Raw genomic sequence first — 16,642 nt, 5'->3', positions numbered from 1 at the left:
TTGGGTCCCTGCTGGGTCTTAGGTGCTGGCTGTGCTGTGAGTGTCTTTTCTGGGCCAGGCTCTGGCTGGGTGATAGGTGTCTGGGGTGGCTCAGGTTCCCAGTCAGGCCCAGTTACTGACTTAGAACCTGGCTCCACTGTTGTTATTTCCCTCGTGGGAGATGTGGATCTCCCAGGCTTCATCCTTCTGGCCTCCCACCCAGGCCTCTTGTGTCACAGATGTCTCATTGATTCCTCATGATGACACCTTCCTTTGGGTTCCAATCCTTTACCCTGGCATTCCTGGCAGTGGACAAGTGAGCTGACCACTGGTGGCCCCCACTCCTGTGCCAAGTGAGGCTCTCCTGTGCCTCCAGCGGTGTGAGGATGGATTAGAAACAGGAGGCGGCCGTGTGCCCAGCACTCTTCTACCAGAGGGGAGGGGCTTGCCCTCTTGTGTCATAAATAGAGCCCCACCCCACTCACCGCTCAGTTAAAAAAAATTTTTTTTTTTCTCCTCATAAGGCAACATCCCAACTTAGTCCTCTGAGCTGACAGAAGCCAGATTCTGGATGAGTGTTCCTCCCCTGGCCCCCGCCCTTCTTCTGATGTTTGAGGGAAGGATCAGAGGGGAAGGCTGTCTCTATACTGTTGTAATAGTCTTTTCCTCTTTATTCATTTTTTCAAATGGTTGCCGGTTTAATTACCTTATATTATTGCTTTATAATTTCACTTCCATTTTGTTACAGCTTGAAGCCCTTTTCAATGGCATTTGAGATCTTCTATATCATCTCTCTTGCCCTGGACCTATGGTTCTGCATATACCGTGTCTTCTGTACTAGTTTGGAAACACAGAGGACAATGACCCTTGATGATGATAACAATCATGAATCCTAAAGGTGTTCTACATGCTAGGAAATGACCATTTTTTTAAACCTATATTATGTTTAACAAGACCATGTCTAGTTCATTGCCATACCTGCTTTAGTTTCCCCATTTGGGTCTTACCTCAGAAAGGGTTTGTTGAAAGAGTAAAAGAATAAAAAGTTGGGCAGGAGAGAGTAAGAGAGAGGGAGGGAGGGACAGATGGTGGGAAGAAGTATGTGTAGATGTAGAATCTGGGTTGAGTTTGGAGTGAACAGGCTAGAATGGGTCATCTGTCTTGAATGTGAGTTGCCAGACCCCATTTGAAAAAAATTATTTTGACCTGTTATATTTAATTATATTTACTGACTTCTTCCTGCTACTTGCCTGGTTGTATTTAAGGTCAGGTGGAACCAGCTAGGAAGCTGGGGCTTCCTGGTTTCTTTCAGGTAATTAAGATTCAATGAAGCCTGGATTCAATGAATGAGAAGGCATGGGAAAAGGCTGACAAGGGAAAGCACTAGAGGGAGCAATCATCAAAATAATCTTGGAAAACTTGCTTTTTGAGATCACTGGAATGATTTAGGAAGTGGGGACAGGGAGAAGGGGCTTGAGGTGGGAGGACATTCTCTAGGTGTGCTGACTCCTTCTTGACTGAGAATGTTTCACTGGGAGAGGGAGCCCTCAGAGCTCCTATAGAGGCAGAGCAAAGCTTGCTAGCTGACAACGTTTGATAAATTCCCGGCAGGCTCTGACGTGCTTGTTTGACTTCCGGTGGTGCCTGCGGTGTCCTATGGTGAAAATAAAGGGGAAAGACTAGTGTTAAACATTTTTAAATTTAATTTTTATGAGAACTTTTAAAGTTATGAAAGTAAGATTTGTCCAGTAGAAAAACTTAAAATTAAAAAATATATCCAGTAAAAAATATAAAAGGACAAACCCCTCAAACTCCACTCCCCATCCCCCAGAACAAACAATTGTTAATAGTTTAATATATAGTCTTCCATATCTTTTTGTATATAAACTATTAAGTTTAAAAATTAAAATTATACTATACATGAATTATTTTGCTCTGCATCTTTAACAAATCTTTTATTATTGCAAAATGTTTATACATCTATAGGAGTCCATAAAAACTTCTATGTGCAGTTCAATAAATAGTTATAGAGCAGATGCTCATGAACCTACTCAGGCCTAGAAGTAGAATATTGTCAGCAACTCCCTCCTTTTCTGATCACTATCCTCCCTTGCCCCCTGACTTTTATACTAAGCATTTACTTTTTTCATTATTGTTTTACCACTTATCTATTCCTAAATAATTTAGTTTAATTTTGCCTATTTTTAAAAAAATTTTTTATCCTCACCTGAAGACATTTTTTGCATTGTTTTTTAGAGAGAGAAGAAGGGACAGAGAAAGGGAGGGAGAGAGAAACATTGATGTGAGAGAGAAAAATCAATTGGCTGCCCTGAGGCGCCCAAACTGGGGAATCTTAGGTGCCTGGACCTGGACTGGGGTTTGAACCTGAAGCCCAGGTATGTGCCCTGACTGGGAATCAAACTCATAGCCTTTCTGTTACTGGATGACGCTATGACCAACTGAGCCACCAACTGGGGCTAATTTTGCCTATTTTTTTAAATTTTATTTATTATTTTTTAAAATATTTTATTTTTAGAGAGAGGGGAAGGGAGGGAGAAAGAGAGGGAGAGAAACATCAGTGTGTGGTTGCCTCCCATGTGGACCCCACAGGGGATCTGGCCCACAACCCAGGCATGTGCTCCGACTGGGAATCAAACCGGTGACCCTCTGGTTCGCAGCCCATGCTCAATCCACTGAGCCACACCATCCAGAGCTAATTTTGCCTATTGTTAAACTTTATATGAAGTCATACTGTAGCTATTTTCTTGTGTCTTGGTTACTTTTATACAATGTTATGTTTGTAAGATTCATTTACTTTTTAAAAAAGATTTTATTTTATTTATTTTTAGAGAGGGAAGTGAGGGAGAAAGAGAGAGAGAGAGAAACATCAATGTGTGGTTGCTGGGGGTCATGACCTGCAACCCAGACATGTACCCTGACTGGGAATCGAATCTGCAACACTTTGGTTCATAGCCCACGCTCAATCCACTGAGCTACGCCAGCCAGGGCTAGATTCATTTACTTTGTTATGCGTTTGTTTATTCTCACTGATCTATAATATTTGAACATACCACTATTTATTGGTTAATTTTTGGTTTGGGGTAGTTATAAGCAATGCTGCTATAAAATTCTTGTACATGTCTCCTGGTGTGTATCAGCCTGCATTTCTTATGAGTACTCAACCATTTAGCTTGGCGACAGAGCTTAAACTTTAGTAGATACTGCCGGCAGTTTTTCAAAATGATTTGCCAGTTTACACTTCCATTAGCAGGATATGAGTGTCTTTGTTCCCTACTCTTTGCCAACACTTGATATCATCAGACTTTAAATTATTTGTCAGTATGGTGGTTTATAGTGGTATCTGTTTGGTTTTAGCTCCCATTGTCCCAATTAATGGTATGTGTGCCATTTCATGCCTATTAGCTATTTGGATTTCCTTGTCTCCAAATAGCTGATTTGAGTCTTTTGCCTATTTGTTGTGTTGCCTGCCTTCCTTTGATTGATCTGCAAGAATTCTTTTTTTTTATAATCTTCTTTTTGTTTTCCTTTTTTTCAAATTCTCATCCAAGGATTTGTTAATTGATTTTAAAGAGAAAAGAAGGGAGAGGGAGGGAGAAGGAGAGAGAGAGAGGGGGAGAGAGAGAGAGAGAGAGAGAGAGGCATCAATGTGAGAGAGAAACATTGGTTGGTTGCCTTCCTGCAGCCTTTCAATCTATGGAACATGCTCCTACCAACTGGCCACACTAGCCAGGGCTGATAAGCATTTTAAATTTCTATTTATTTGTTAATACAAATACTGCTATAATTTATATTCTTTTTTATATTCATTTTTTAAATTCTTTTTAAAAATATATTTTATTGATTATGCTATTACAGTTGTCCCATTTTCCCCCTTCACTCCCCTCTACCCTGTACATCCTCTCCCACCCACATTCCCCCTCTTTAGTTCATGTCCATGTGTCATACTTATGAGTTCTTTAGCTTCTACATTTCCTGTACTATTCTTACGCTCCCCCTATCTATTTTCAACCTACATTCTATGCTACTTATTCTCTGTACCTTTCCCCCCTCTCTCCTCCTCCCACTCCCCTGTTGCTAACCCTCCATGTGACCGCCATTTCTGTAGTTCTATTCCTGTTCTAGTTGTTTGCTTAGTTTCTTTTGGTTTTGCTTTAGGTGTGGTTGTTAATAATTGTGAGTTTGCTGTCCTTTTACTATACATGTTTTTTTTAATCTTCTTTTCTTAGATAAGTCCCTTTAACATTTCATAAAATAAGGGCTTTGTGATGATGAACTCCTTTAACTTGACCTTATCTGAGAAGCACTTTATCTGCCCTTCTATTCTAAATGAAAGCTTTGCTGGATAGAGCAATCTGGGATGTAGGTCCTTGTCTTTCATGACTTGGAATATTTCTTTCCAGCCCCTTCTTGCCTGTAAGGTCTCTTTTGAGAAATCAGCTGACAGTCTGATGGGAACTCCTTTGTAGGTGACTGTCCCCTTATCTCTTGCTGCTTTTAGGATTCTCTCCTTCTTTTTTACCTTGGCTAATGTAATTATGATGTGTCTTGGTGTGTTTCTTCTTGGGTCCAACTTCTTTGGGGCTCTCTGAGCTTCCTGGATTTCTTGGAGGACTATTTCTTTTGCCAGATTGGGGAAGTTCTTCTTTATTATTTGTTCAAATATGTGCTCAATCTGTTGCTTTTCCCCTTCCCCTTCTGGTACCCTTATAATTCGGATGTTGGAACGTTTAAAGATGTCCTGGATGCTCCTAATCTTCTCCTCATTTTTTTGAATTCTTATTTCTTCATGCTTTCCTGCTTGGTTGTTTCTGTATTCCTTCTGGTCCACTGTATTGTTTTGAGACCCAGTTTCCTTCCCTTCACTATTGGCTCTCCTCCGTGTATCTTCTTTCATCTCTTTTATGGTAACCTGCATTTTTTCATCTAATTTGCACCCAAAATCAACCAATTCCATGAGCTTTCTGATCACCAGTGTTTTGAACTGTGCATCTGATAAATTGGCTATTTCTTGGTCACTCAAAAGGATGAGTCCTGGGGGACTGATCTGTTCTTCTGTTGGAAACATGTCTCTCCCTGTCTCTCTCTTTTTTTTCCTTTTTTTTCCCGGTCTGGTCACTCCTGTTACGGTGAGGGGCGGAGCCTTGGGTGTTCACCGGGGCTGGGCACCCCAGTCACTAGATTGTGATGTTATATGTGGGGGCGGGGGTGGGAGCGGGGATGGGATGGAACAATGGCGGTAGTTCCATTCTCCTGGGATCTCAGTCCTTTCTCTGGGATCCTGGGTTGCGAGCTCTGCCCTGGTCCACAGTCGCCGCCTCACTGGGTCCGCCAGCTGCTGCTTGTGTACTCAGGGTCCACCGCTGCGATCTTGCACGCCCTGGATGGCTTGCGCTCTGAGTTCGCGCCAAGTTCTCCCTGACCTCCGCGCGCCGCTGACCTGCGCCCGCCTGGCTCCTGGCTGGTTCTCTCCGCCCCTTGTACTGGTCTGGATGAATGGGTCTACTTCAACTTCTTGGCTGTCCAACTTCCATTCAAGATAAATCCTCTATCAGTTCTGGGTGTTACTCTGGCTCTAAATTGTTGTTGTTCTAATCTTGGTTGTGCGTGGAGGTACGGTGCATCCACCTATTCCTCCATCTTGCTGGAAGTCCCTTATATTCTTATACATATATATCTTTGAGTATCCATGCAAGTATTCTATACTAGAGATACCATGAAGTGAGATTACCGGGTTAACAGGTATACATATTTACATTTTTGATAAGTAGTACCATGTATTTTACTTCCATCAACAGTGATAAGGATCCTGATTTATCCCATTTTTTATTGATTAATTTTAGAGAGAGAGAGAGAGAAACATCAGTTTGTTGTTTCACTTATTTATGTATTCATTGGTTGCTTCTTCTATGTGCCCTGAGTTGGGATCAAACCTGCAACCTTGGTGTATCAAGATGATGCTCTGATCAACTGAGCTACCTGGCCAGGGCCCAATTTATCCCATTCTTGATAATATGATAATATCAATCAGCTTAACATTTACCAATTTACTTTTTAAAAATTTTTATTTATTTATTTTTAGAGAGAGGGGAAGGGGCTGAGGAGAAAGAGAGGGAGAGAAACATTGATGTGTGAGAGAAACATCAGTTGGTTGCCTCTCACACAGCCCCAACCAAGGACGAAGCCTGCAATCCAGGCACGTGCCCTGACCCGGAATCTAACTGGTAGCCTTTTGCTTTGTGGGACGATGCCCAACCCACGGAGCCATGCCAGTCAGGGCTTACCAACTTAATTTTATATGACATTTAAAAACTGCTAGACTAGGCCCTACCTGGGTAGCTCAGTCACTTAGAGCATTGTTCCAATACGCCAGGGTTGCAGTTCCATCCCTGGTCAGGGCACATACAAGAATCAACCAACTAATGCATAAATAAGAGGAACAACAAATCGATATTTCTCTCTTTCTCTCTCTCCCTTCCTCTCTCTGTGCAAATCAATCAATTGAAAAAACCTGCTACACTATGGCAGAATCAAATTCTGTTTGTAAGGGGGACAAATGGCAATGGAGAATATAAAATAAGTTGCATCTGACCCTAAAAAAAAAAAGTTCTCTTTGACATTGACATGTGTCATTTTCAGAGGTCAATGTCCAGGTCCCCAACAGCCCCATCTCCCTCCACAACGGAGAGCTAAAGTCTAAGACTTTGGTGAAACTGTTCTAGTTCTAGGAGAATTGTATCCTGCTTTTCTTCCTCTTCCTCTTCCTGTTTCCCCACAAGTCGACATGAGTAGAAAGGACTCAGATGTTTCCCCTGGTCTTCATTTCACCTCTATCTTCTCTCCTCAACCCCAGCTTCATCTCTAGTTGTTCCCCCTGAGTGACTTCCTGCAAAAGAAGGAAGGTCACACTTTTGAAACTTACTGGTTTTCTTCACATTGCCCTTGAAATGATCACAGGGACACTGCTTCTTTGGCAGCCTGAGCACTGCCATGAGTTTTCTCGTCGGAGCTCTCTGGAACCAGTCTGAAATAACAGGGTTGTTGCTTAGATGGGAGGGTTAACATGTCTGAGAGTTGGAAGTAGGATCTTTGCTTTTTTATACTGCTATAGGATGGCCAAAAGGGTCAACATAGAACAGTGGAGATACCCAGTTATATCTATATATTTCTGAGCAGTTTCTCCTGACCTGTGTTGGCAAGAATCTGTGGCAGGTGTAGAGAGGGCAGCAGGATATCATTAGGGAGACCAGAAAATGAGGAATAAGACCTAGATATATGTCATCCTTTTAGTAGCTGCTTTATGTGGGGCAAGCCATTTTGCCTGTCTGATTTAGTATTATTTGTGAATAAAATAAGGTGAGAGTAAGATCCAGAAAGCTTTTGGAAGGCAACCCTGGGTTCTTAGGGAAAAAGTAAGAGGGAAGAGGCAGGCAGAGATTTAGCCAGCTTTTCGCTGGAGTCCAGCCCTCGGAGGAGACTCAGGAAGAAAGCTGGTGTTGGTGGTGCACATGCTGGCTGGTGGAGATGGAATGGGTTCGGGGACTCAGGGGAGAGAGGTGGGGTATAGATGGTGCATCGATGTTGTTGATACTGAGTTACTGACCTTTGCACTCGCATTCTTGGCCACCTTCCTGGATCCACCTCCCAGAAGCCTGGCGTCGGTCCCTCTGGCCTGTGGCGACCCCTGTTGGAAGGAAACAGGTCACTTCTAGGCACTGGAAAGGGAAGGGGCCAACAGCAACGGTCCCCAGTTTAGTACAGTTTTCCATTTCTTTCCCTTTTTTTACTCAGGGATCTAGGAGTATTTTACCTCAAGTACTGTATTTTTAAAGATTTATTTATTTAGGCCCTGGCTGGCGTAGCTCAGTGGGTTGAGCGCGGGCTGCGAATCAAAGTGTTGCAGGTTCGATTCCCAGCCAGGGTACATGCCTGGGTTGCAGGCCATAACCCCCAGCAACCACACATTGATGTTTCTCTCTCTGTCTCTATCTCCCTCCCTTCCCTCTCTAAAAATAAATAAAAAAAATATTTTTTAAAAAGGATTTATTTATTTATAGAGAGAGGGGAAGGGAGGGAGAAAGGGAGAGAAATACCAATGTGTGGCCTCCTTTCATGCACCCCCCGACTGGGGACCTGGCCTGCAACCCAGGCATGTGCCCTGACTGGGAATGGAACCTGTGACCCCCTGGTTCACAGGCCGGCACTCAATCCACTGAGCCACACCAGCCAGGGCAAGAGAAGAGCATCTTAAATGGTTAAGGAATTGAGGTTGAAAATCCAGCCTAGAGAATAGCTTAGCTTGAGGTAGGTGGAGAAAGAATGGCTTCTGGATGGAAGAGAGGACAGAAAATGGGGCTTAATAAAGACCTTCCCCCCAACACACACATTAAAATCCTCATAACTTCAGGAATGAGAGGAAGGATCATAATCTGCGTAAACCCATCAGGATCTTCACTGACCTCCAAGTTTGCAGTATTTGAATCCCTAATCCCAGTTCTACTCTAAAAGGATGGTATTTACCTTTGCCCCTCTGGAACAAAAGCCATTCCTCCTTTGGCCTCTATTTAGGTATGCCTTATCACCTGATGCTGTCTTATTTCCATTTTGTGATACCTGAGATATTTTTGTGACAATCAAGGATGATGGTTTATATATAGACTTGAGGTTCTGGAACTAGAACTAGGCCCAGATGATGCATCCTCTGTATAGCGGTTTCTGATATTCCTGTCAGAATTGATTATGCCTTCCATGAATCCCCATCATATTTGAATGCAGCCCCATGTTACACAATTACAGTTTGTTGTTTGAAATCTGTTGTGGACTGAAACGTGTCCCTCCCAAAATTCATGTTAAGATTCTAATCCTCAGTACCTTAGAATGACTGTGTTTGGAGATAGAGCCCTTCAAGGGGTGACTGAGTTAAACTGAAGCTGTTATGGTTGGCTAATCCAGTCTGAATGGAGTCCTTGTAGAGGAAGAGATTTGAATACACAAAGAAACACCAGGGATGTATGTGTGCAGAGAAGGGACCAGGAAGAGGTCCATCTGCAAGCCTAGGAGGCAGGCCTCGGAAGAAACCAAACTTGTCAATACGTTGATCTTGGACTTCTAGCTCCTGGAACTGTGAGAAAGTAAATTTCTGTTGGTTAAGCCACGCAGTCTGTGATATTTTGGTATGGCAGCCCGAGCACACTAAAAATCTTTTTCCCTTGTAGCCTCTGAACCAGTAGTCATTTGGCTGTGTGGTTCCCGACACATATTGGGCTCTTGGTAAATATTTGTCCAATAGGTGGACAGACCAGTTGTGCGGAGAGGGCCTTAGAGAGCGTCTGGTTCAGGGCAAATGTTTCCTGTTTCCCAGGCCTGTGCCCTTTCTCCCACACAGATGGAGGGCGTTGCCTCATTTCCTCAAGTTCCAGTTTCTAAATGTTTTCATGTGCTGTTCTGAGTGCTGTTAAAGTAATTTAAACAGGCATAGCCCCTGCCATCCAAACTCTTCTAATATTTTATCCTCGCCTGACTTCTCCTAGTTCCAGGGAAAAGCCCCAGAATGTTAGAGCCAGAGGAACTGGAAAGTACAAATGAAGAAATCTTCATTCTTACTAACTTTTGGTATTTTGGCATGTTTCTGCATATGATTTTCTTTATACAGTGATAACCATAGTATGTGAGCACATTTCTTTTTGTGTACTTCGTAAGCTGTGTTGCTGTGTCCTCTTCATTTTTAATGATGGCACAACACTGCTAACAAATATACGTTGCCCTAACTTATTTAACTGTTTTCCCAGAGCTGAATATTTAGATTGCTTTATTTTTGCATATTGATACATTTCTGTGTGCTTGTAACTATTTTCCAAATTTTGTATTATTGCCTTGGGCAAAATTTCCTAAAATGAAATTTTTGTGTCAAAAGTTAAGAACAGTTCTATGTTTCTTGATGTTGTTATGAAATTGCTTTTTAAATGGTTGCACTCCTGGCTGGTGTAGCTCAGGAGATCAAGTGTGGACTGTGAACCAAAGGGTCACTGGTTCGATTCCCAGTCAGGGCACATGCCTGGGTTGTGGACCAGATCCCTAGTGGGGGGCATGTGAGAGGCAACCACACAATGATGTTTCTCTCTCTCTCTTTCTCCTTCTCTTTCCCTCTCTCTAAAAATAAATAAATAAAATCTTTAAAAAAGTGGTTGTACTAATTAGCTAAATCACTATCTTTTATTTTTCAGGTGAGGAAACTGAGGCCCAGAGAGAGTAAATGAAAAGGCCAAGTTCATAAAGATAATAGAGACTAATTTAGAACTAAAATTCAGGTCCAGGAGTTGTACTTTCTGCAGCTCTGCATGACTCTAATATTTCAGTGTGACTGAAGCTGCATTTATAGGCCACCATTAGAATTTTTGCTATTGCTTGTTCCTCCTCTACTATTGTTTACTTCATATTTTTCTTTAATTTAATTTACTTAAAATAGCCTTATCCTATGTAATATTATTTGTGAGATTATGGGTTTGATTACATGCTTAGATTTTTTCCTAACATGCATTAAAATGGACATATAACTATTAAAGTAAAAGCTGCTTTATGTTCTACCTAAAATCAGTTTTGGAAAATACTGACACAGTGGAATAAGCACAGATTTTATATCCAGATAGAACTGGGATTAACTGCTTGTTCTGCCACTTAACTATGTAGTCTTAGGTAAGTCACTTAGCTTCTTTAATTTTTGGCTCTCTGATCTGTAAAACAAGTACAGGAGTCTCTACTTTGCAGATTTGTTAGCACTAAATGAGATACTGTGGGTGCCCAGTGTCCAAGCAGGTGTTCAGTACATGATAGTTTTCACTGTAGTTATAATTGCTGACTTCTAGTTATTTCCCAAAGAGAGTGTCTATGCTGGAATGTTAGGCTTGTTGGGTTTTGCTGACTTGTATGTATAAAAAGTTACTTTCACTTGTTAGGATTTGTGGTAGTTCTGTCATTATTTCAGTTTCCCAATTCCACCACATACTAACTTTATGATTTTGGACAAGTTACTTAACTTTTCTGTGCCTCATTTACCTAATACGTAGAATGGGACTAGTAGTGCATATGTGTTTGTATTCATATATCTATTTCCTAGCTTTGTCCACTAGAGGGCTCAGAAGAACTAGCACCTAGAACCAAAGGGCAATAACTACCTAATACTATTCTCCCATAAGAGAAACCAGGGCTCCTCCAAGAAATGGCTGGGGCAGGAAAGTACAAAATAAGCCTGAAATGTCTTGTGGTGTCAGAATTGCTAAAAAAAATGTTAAAAAGACATAGAAACTAGCCCTGGCTGGTGTGGCTCAGTGGATTGAGCACCAGCCTTTGAACCAAAAGGTTGCTGGTTTGATTCCCAGTCAGAGCACATGCCTGGGTTGTGGGCCAGGTCGTGCCCAGGTCCTCGTGCCAGTAGGGGGTACATGAGAGGCAACCACACACTGAGGTTTTGCTTCTTCTCTTTTTCCCTCCCTTCCCCTCTCTCTCAAAAAAGAAAAAAAAGAAAGAAAGAAAAAAGACATAGAAACTAACTTATAGGAGCGCTCAATGGCTAATTTTGGGACAATATGAAGAACATAATAAAGAATGATAGTAATGGATTATAATACATAAATATTTGTGAGTCTTTACTTATATTAATAAGTAATTGAATACATGGGAGAGAAAGAACAGTTCTTTCTTTTATTTTTTAAAGACTTTATTTATTTTTAGAGAGAGGGGAAGGGAGGGAGAAAGAGAGAGAGAGAAACATCAATGTGCACATCAGTTGGTTCAATTGGTTGCCTCTTACACACCCCCTACTGGGGACCTGGCCTGCAACTCAGGCATGTGCCCTGACTGGGAATTGAACAGGTGACCTTTCTGTTTGCAGGCTGGCCTTCAACCCACTGAGCCAAACCAGCCAGGGCAGAACAGTTCTTTCTTATAGTAGAATTTTAATTAATAAACATAGAAGGAATGATGGAAATAAAAAAACCACCATTTGACTAATGCCATAGAAATACCTATTGTAGACAGAAATTAAATCCATTAATTATCAATGGATTTTAAAAATTAATGGGCAAAATATGATGAGAAGAAACAGACTATTTGCATAGTCTCATAGTCTCACAGTACCCCTTTACAAGATACTTAGGAATTACAATGGGAAAAATATTAACTTGACAGTAGAGAAATCTGGCAGACACCACCTTAACAAAGTGTTCAAAGTTAACATCAGCAGTAATGAAGTGTTCAAAGTTAACATCAGCAGCATGATACAATGAATATTTTATCATGAGACTTCTTGATGTGGTGTACTGAGAAGGCAGGCATCACTTTTATGGTGTTCTTGCCAAAAATTCAAACTCTGAACTTTATTATGAGGAAACATCAAACAAACCCAAATTAAGGGAAGTTCTACAAAGTACCTGACTAGTAGGCTTCAAAAGTGTCAAGGTCAAGAAAGGCAAGGAAAGCTAAGAAAATACTCTATGTTGGAGTGGACCAAGGAGACATGATGACTTTATTCAAATAGTATAGGATTCTAGAGTGGATTCTGGACTAGGAAAAGGACATTAATGATATGATTAGAAAAATTTGAATATTTGTACATTAGTTAATAGTATTGTATCATCATAGTATGGTTATGTAAGGTGTTATTTGTGGAAAAAACTGGATGAAGGACATGCTGGAATTCTGATTATTATTTTTTAAAAACTTTTAAAAAATCCTCACTTGAGGATATATTTTTTATTAAGTTGAGAGAGAGAGAGAGAGAGAGTGAGAGACATCAATTTGTTGCCTCCCATATGCGCCCTGACTGGGAATCAAACCTACAACCTTTTGGTGTATGAGATGACGCCCCAGCCAACTGGGCCACCTGGCCAGGGTAGAACTCTGATTATTTTTACATTTTTGAAAGTCTGAAAAGTGAAAAGTTAAAGATTAAAAAAGTACATTAGATTTTTGTGAGGACACAATCAGATAAAATGTGTTAAGTGCTCAGAACAGTGCCTGCCACACAGGATTGCTTAACACATGTCAGCTACTATTATAAGTAATTTTATAATTAATAAGTAGTATTATAAGTAGTGAGTAGACTATTATTATAAGTAATTTATTTCCTAAATTCTCTATATTCTCACTTATCTTTTCCTCCTTTCTCCTGTGAAAAGCATATTGTGCATGTATGTGGTTATTTTAAGAGGTAAAGTAAGAAGTTTTACTTTGAGAATATTTTGTGGTGATGGTAGGGCATCATTTCCTCTAGCCAGACTTAACCTGGTGTTGCAATACTATGCTTGGCTGGGAAACAAGCCTTAAACCTGGCCTCCAGCCACCTGATGTGGCTGCTAATAGCGTTCGTTACCTGGTGGCACGGAGAACTTTCCTGATTCAGGAAATTAGAAATTTTACCCAGTCCATTTCTTCACCTCTTACTAGGTACACACTACAGGTCATTCAATCTTCACAAAAAATGTGTTTTCTAACTGGCATTTTATTCATTGAAATATGATAAAACTGAAGTTCAAAAAAGTGAAGGAAGTTGCCCGGGGTTGAAAAGTAAGCGGGAGAGCCAGGATTTGAATCTAGATTCCCCAGCTTCAAGGCTGAAGGTCTGGGTACATCTAGGGGGAGCAGGTTTGAGAACTGTTCACATGGAGCAGTGGTTGGCTCTCAACTGGGGAGTGGTTTGCCCCTTCAGGGGCCATTTGGCAATGTCTGGAGATATTTTTGGCTACCTTAAGGGATCGGGGAGGCTGCTACTGGCATCTAGTGGGGAGAGGCCACAGGGATGCTGCTGAACATCTTACAATGCACAGAATAACCCCCCCCTACAACAGAGAACCATCCAGCCCCAAATGTTAACAGAGCTGCTATCAAACCTCAGTGTAGAGTCATCAAGCACACTTGAGAATTTATTCTTTCACTTAGCAAATATTTACTGAGTACTGGGCTGGATAGTGTGAGGGATATGGAAACAATACACGAGATTGTGCCATCAAAGAGGCTGCAGTCTAAAAGGGTGGGGGTGGAGGTAGGAGAGGCAGGCCAATACCCTCAGTGTAAGGCAGACTATGGTAAGTGCAAAAGAGAGAGTCCATTAGGGATAAGCATGTTTCCAGGAGGTGGAGCTCACTTCTAGTCACGGGAGGAATCATGGGAGGCGTGGAGAGGAGGTGGTTTTGGAGCTGGGTGTACGAGCAAAGCTGAGCTGGTGGGAAAGCATAAGACCTTTTCCCACCTAGTTTAGGTGGAGCACAGAGCGTCTGCTAGTGAGAGGAGGGGAGTGGACTGGAAAGGCAGGTTGTGGCTAGAGCTTTGACTTTAGGCTGAGGACTCTAGCCTTGGCGTCTGTCCTAGTGATGGAAAATCCTTCTCTTCCAGAATGGTGGGCTCGGCCATGGGGCCCAGCAGTCTCCAGAAAGCTCTTTTTACAAGGGAGAAGTTTGAAATTGGGGTGGAGTAGGGTCCACTCCTGATTTTAGGACTGAGTTCATGTTGACTATGTAACAAAGCTATTTTACGTCAAAGCAGCCCTTGGGGAGATGGTTCTCTCAAGCAGAAACATACATGGGGATGAACTCTCTTCTGAATGTTTGTTCCGCTAAGGGCTAGGCCACTGGAGCTGATTCAAAAACCCTGACCAAGGGTCTGCTTCCCAAAAGGTGAGCTGTTAAAACAAGGCTTGGTATGGCTAGTGATTCAAATGTGGTTACTATCCGGTAGTATGATTTTTCTAGTTTATTACTTTGCCATTAGATAGCATTAAAATTGTTGGTCGGATGTCTGGTAACTTTAAAGAATATAAACAGCCCTGGCTGGGTGGCTCGGTTGGAGTGTTGTCGGATAGGCCAGAAGGTTGCAAGTTCAGTCCCTGGTGTGGGCATGTATGGAGGCAACCAACTGATGTTTCTCTCTCACATTCATGTTTCTCTTTCTCTTTCTTTCTCTCTCTCTCCCTTCCTTTCTCTCTGTCTAAAATCAATAAACATATCCTCGGGTGAGGATTAAAAGAAAAGAATATAAACAAGGACTTCCTTGTTTTCTTCAAATGTACAGTTGCCCTCAACACTTTTACAGCACTGCCACCAAGATTGGCCATGGGGAATGCGTTACTCTTTTGGAAATGGGATTGGGGGAGAAGTAAGGGAGGAAGTGAGCCCATTTAAAAAAATTTTTTCTTTGCCAGCTACTGTGTCAGAAAGTTTCCCCCTAAATTTTCATATACGCTGTCTCATTTGACTCTCACAACACTCTTTAGGTGCTGGTACAGACTTCTCCCTTTTGTAAATGAGGAAGTGGGCATGAGATAGGTTAACTTACCCCAAATACCTGTAGCGAAAACGAGCTGCATTTTAATGTATGTTTTTTGATCCACATTTTCTTTTCTGTTTTGCCACATTCTCCCTCTACCCCCAAATCTTGTTTCCCCCTTTTATAGAAAATTAATCTGCCCTGGTTGGTGTGGCTCAGTGGATTGAGCACCGGCCTACAAACTGAAAGGTCACCAGTTCGATTCCCAGTCAGAGGACATGACTGGGTTGTGGGCCAGGTCCCCAGTTGGGGGCATGCAAGAGGCAACCAATGTATCTCTCACATATTGATGTTTCTCTCCCTCTCTTTCCCCCTCCCTTCCCCTCTCTCTAAAAGTAAATAAATAAAAAAGTAAATCTTTTAAGATTTACTATAAAGTAAATCTTTAAAAAAAATAAGAAAATTAACCTTATTTACCTGGACTTGGGTTGCTAGAGACGATGGACATCAGCAGTAGCAGCAACAACAGAAGGACAGAAGAGATTAGAACTTTCATCGTGACTGTTGGTGCTGCTGTAAGTCACTTGAAGAGGGTGTGGAAGGTCCCCAGTTAGAGGCTCCGGACTCCTTGGGATGGCTCAGGCCACTGTATACGGCTTGGTGCACTTTAATCCCAGGTCAGTGTTTCCCTTAGAAGGTAAGAGGAGCTAAGTGACGCTGGTCCATTAGGTAACAGGTTGCACCATGTGCTTTACGAGAATCTGGGAGGTAAAACTGGCTAAACAAAGACATGAAGTATTCTTAAGAACATAAGAAGTAACTGATAACTTGGCAGCAATATGTGTGCCCTCCCCTTCTCTTTCCTGCCTCCTTCCCCCACAGTGTGTTATGATTTCTTTCCCAAGCCTTTTTACTCCTTTGAATTTCCTTATACCTTTCAGTGACTCTTGTAGCTTAATATCTGGCAAGAAAGTGAGTGCAGTGGAATCTTGGTTCTTGAACTTAATTTGTTCCGGAAGGCTATTTGAGAAGCAGTTTGTTTGAAAGCTGAATCATTTTTTCCAATTAGAAATAATGTAAGTTGAATTAATCCATTGCAGACCCCCAAGCTTTCTTTTTTCAAGCTTTCTTTAAAAAATATATTTATTTATTTTTAGAGAGAGGGGAAAGGAGGGAGAGAGAGAAGGAGAGAAACATCAGTGTGTGGTTGCTTCTCACATGGCCCCTACTGGGGACCTGGACCATAACCCAGGCATGTGCCCTGACTGGGAACTGAACCAATGACCCGTTGATCCACAGGCCCATGCTTAATCCACTGAGCTATACCAGCCAGGGCTATTTTAAGCTTTCTTATATACATACTTGTCTGATGTGCTGTTGTAAATAAACC

The 16,642-nt window shown here is 41.8% G+C and overlaps 1 protein-coding gene across 1 annotated transcript; it reads right to left on the bottom strand.

The window, feature by feature from the left end:
* Nucleotides 1-624: 624 nt before the first annotated feature.
* Nucleotides 625-16,090, bottom strand: CXCL17 (C-X-C motif chemokine ligand 17). The gene is made up of 4 exons (XM_045838230.1): nucleotides 15,730-16,090; nucleotides 7,601-7,681; nucleotides 6,920-7,021; nucleotides 625-1,633 (listed from the first exon to the last, which is right to left on the bottom strand). Exons 1-4 carry the CDS (start codon nucleotides 15,806-15,808, stop codon nucleotides 1,536-1,538), a joined length of 360 nt encoding a protein of 119 aa, XP_045694186.1. The 5' UTR covers nucleotides 15,809-16,090; the 3' UTR covers nucleotides 625-1,535.
* Between the last annotated feature and the right edge of the window lie 552 nt (nucleotides 16,091-16,642).

The sequence above is a fragment of the Phyllostomus hastatus genome, unplaced genomic scaffold (genome assembly GCF_019186645.2).
Source record: "Phyllostomus hastatus isolate PE091 unplaced genomic scaffold, TTU_PhHast_1.1 phas_contig_277, whole genome shotgun sequence".
NCBI lineage: Eukaryota > Metazoa > Chordata > Mammalia > Chiroptera > Phyllostomidae > Phyllostomus > Phyllostomus hastatus.
The sequence above is the reverse complement of the archived record's forward strand: the minus strand, read 5'-3'. Positions and strand labels throughout refer to the sequence as shown.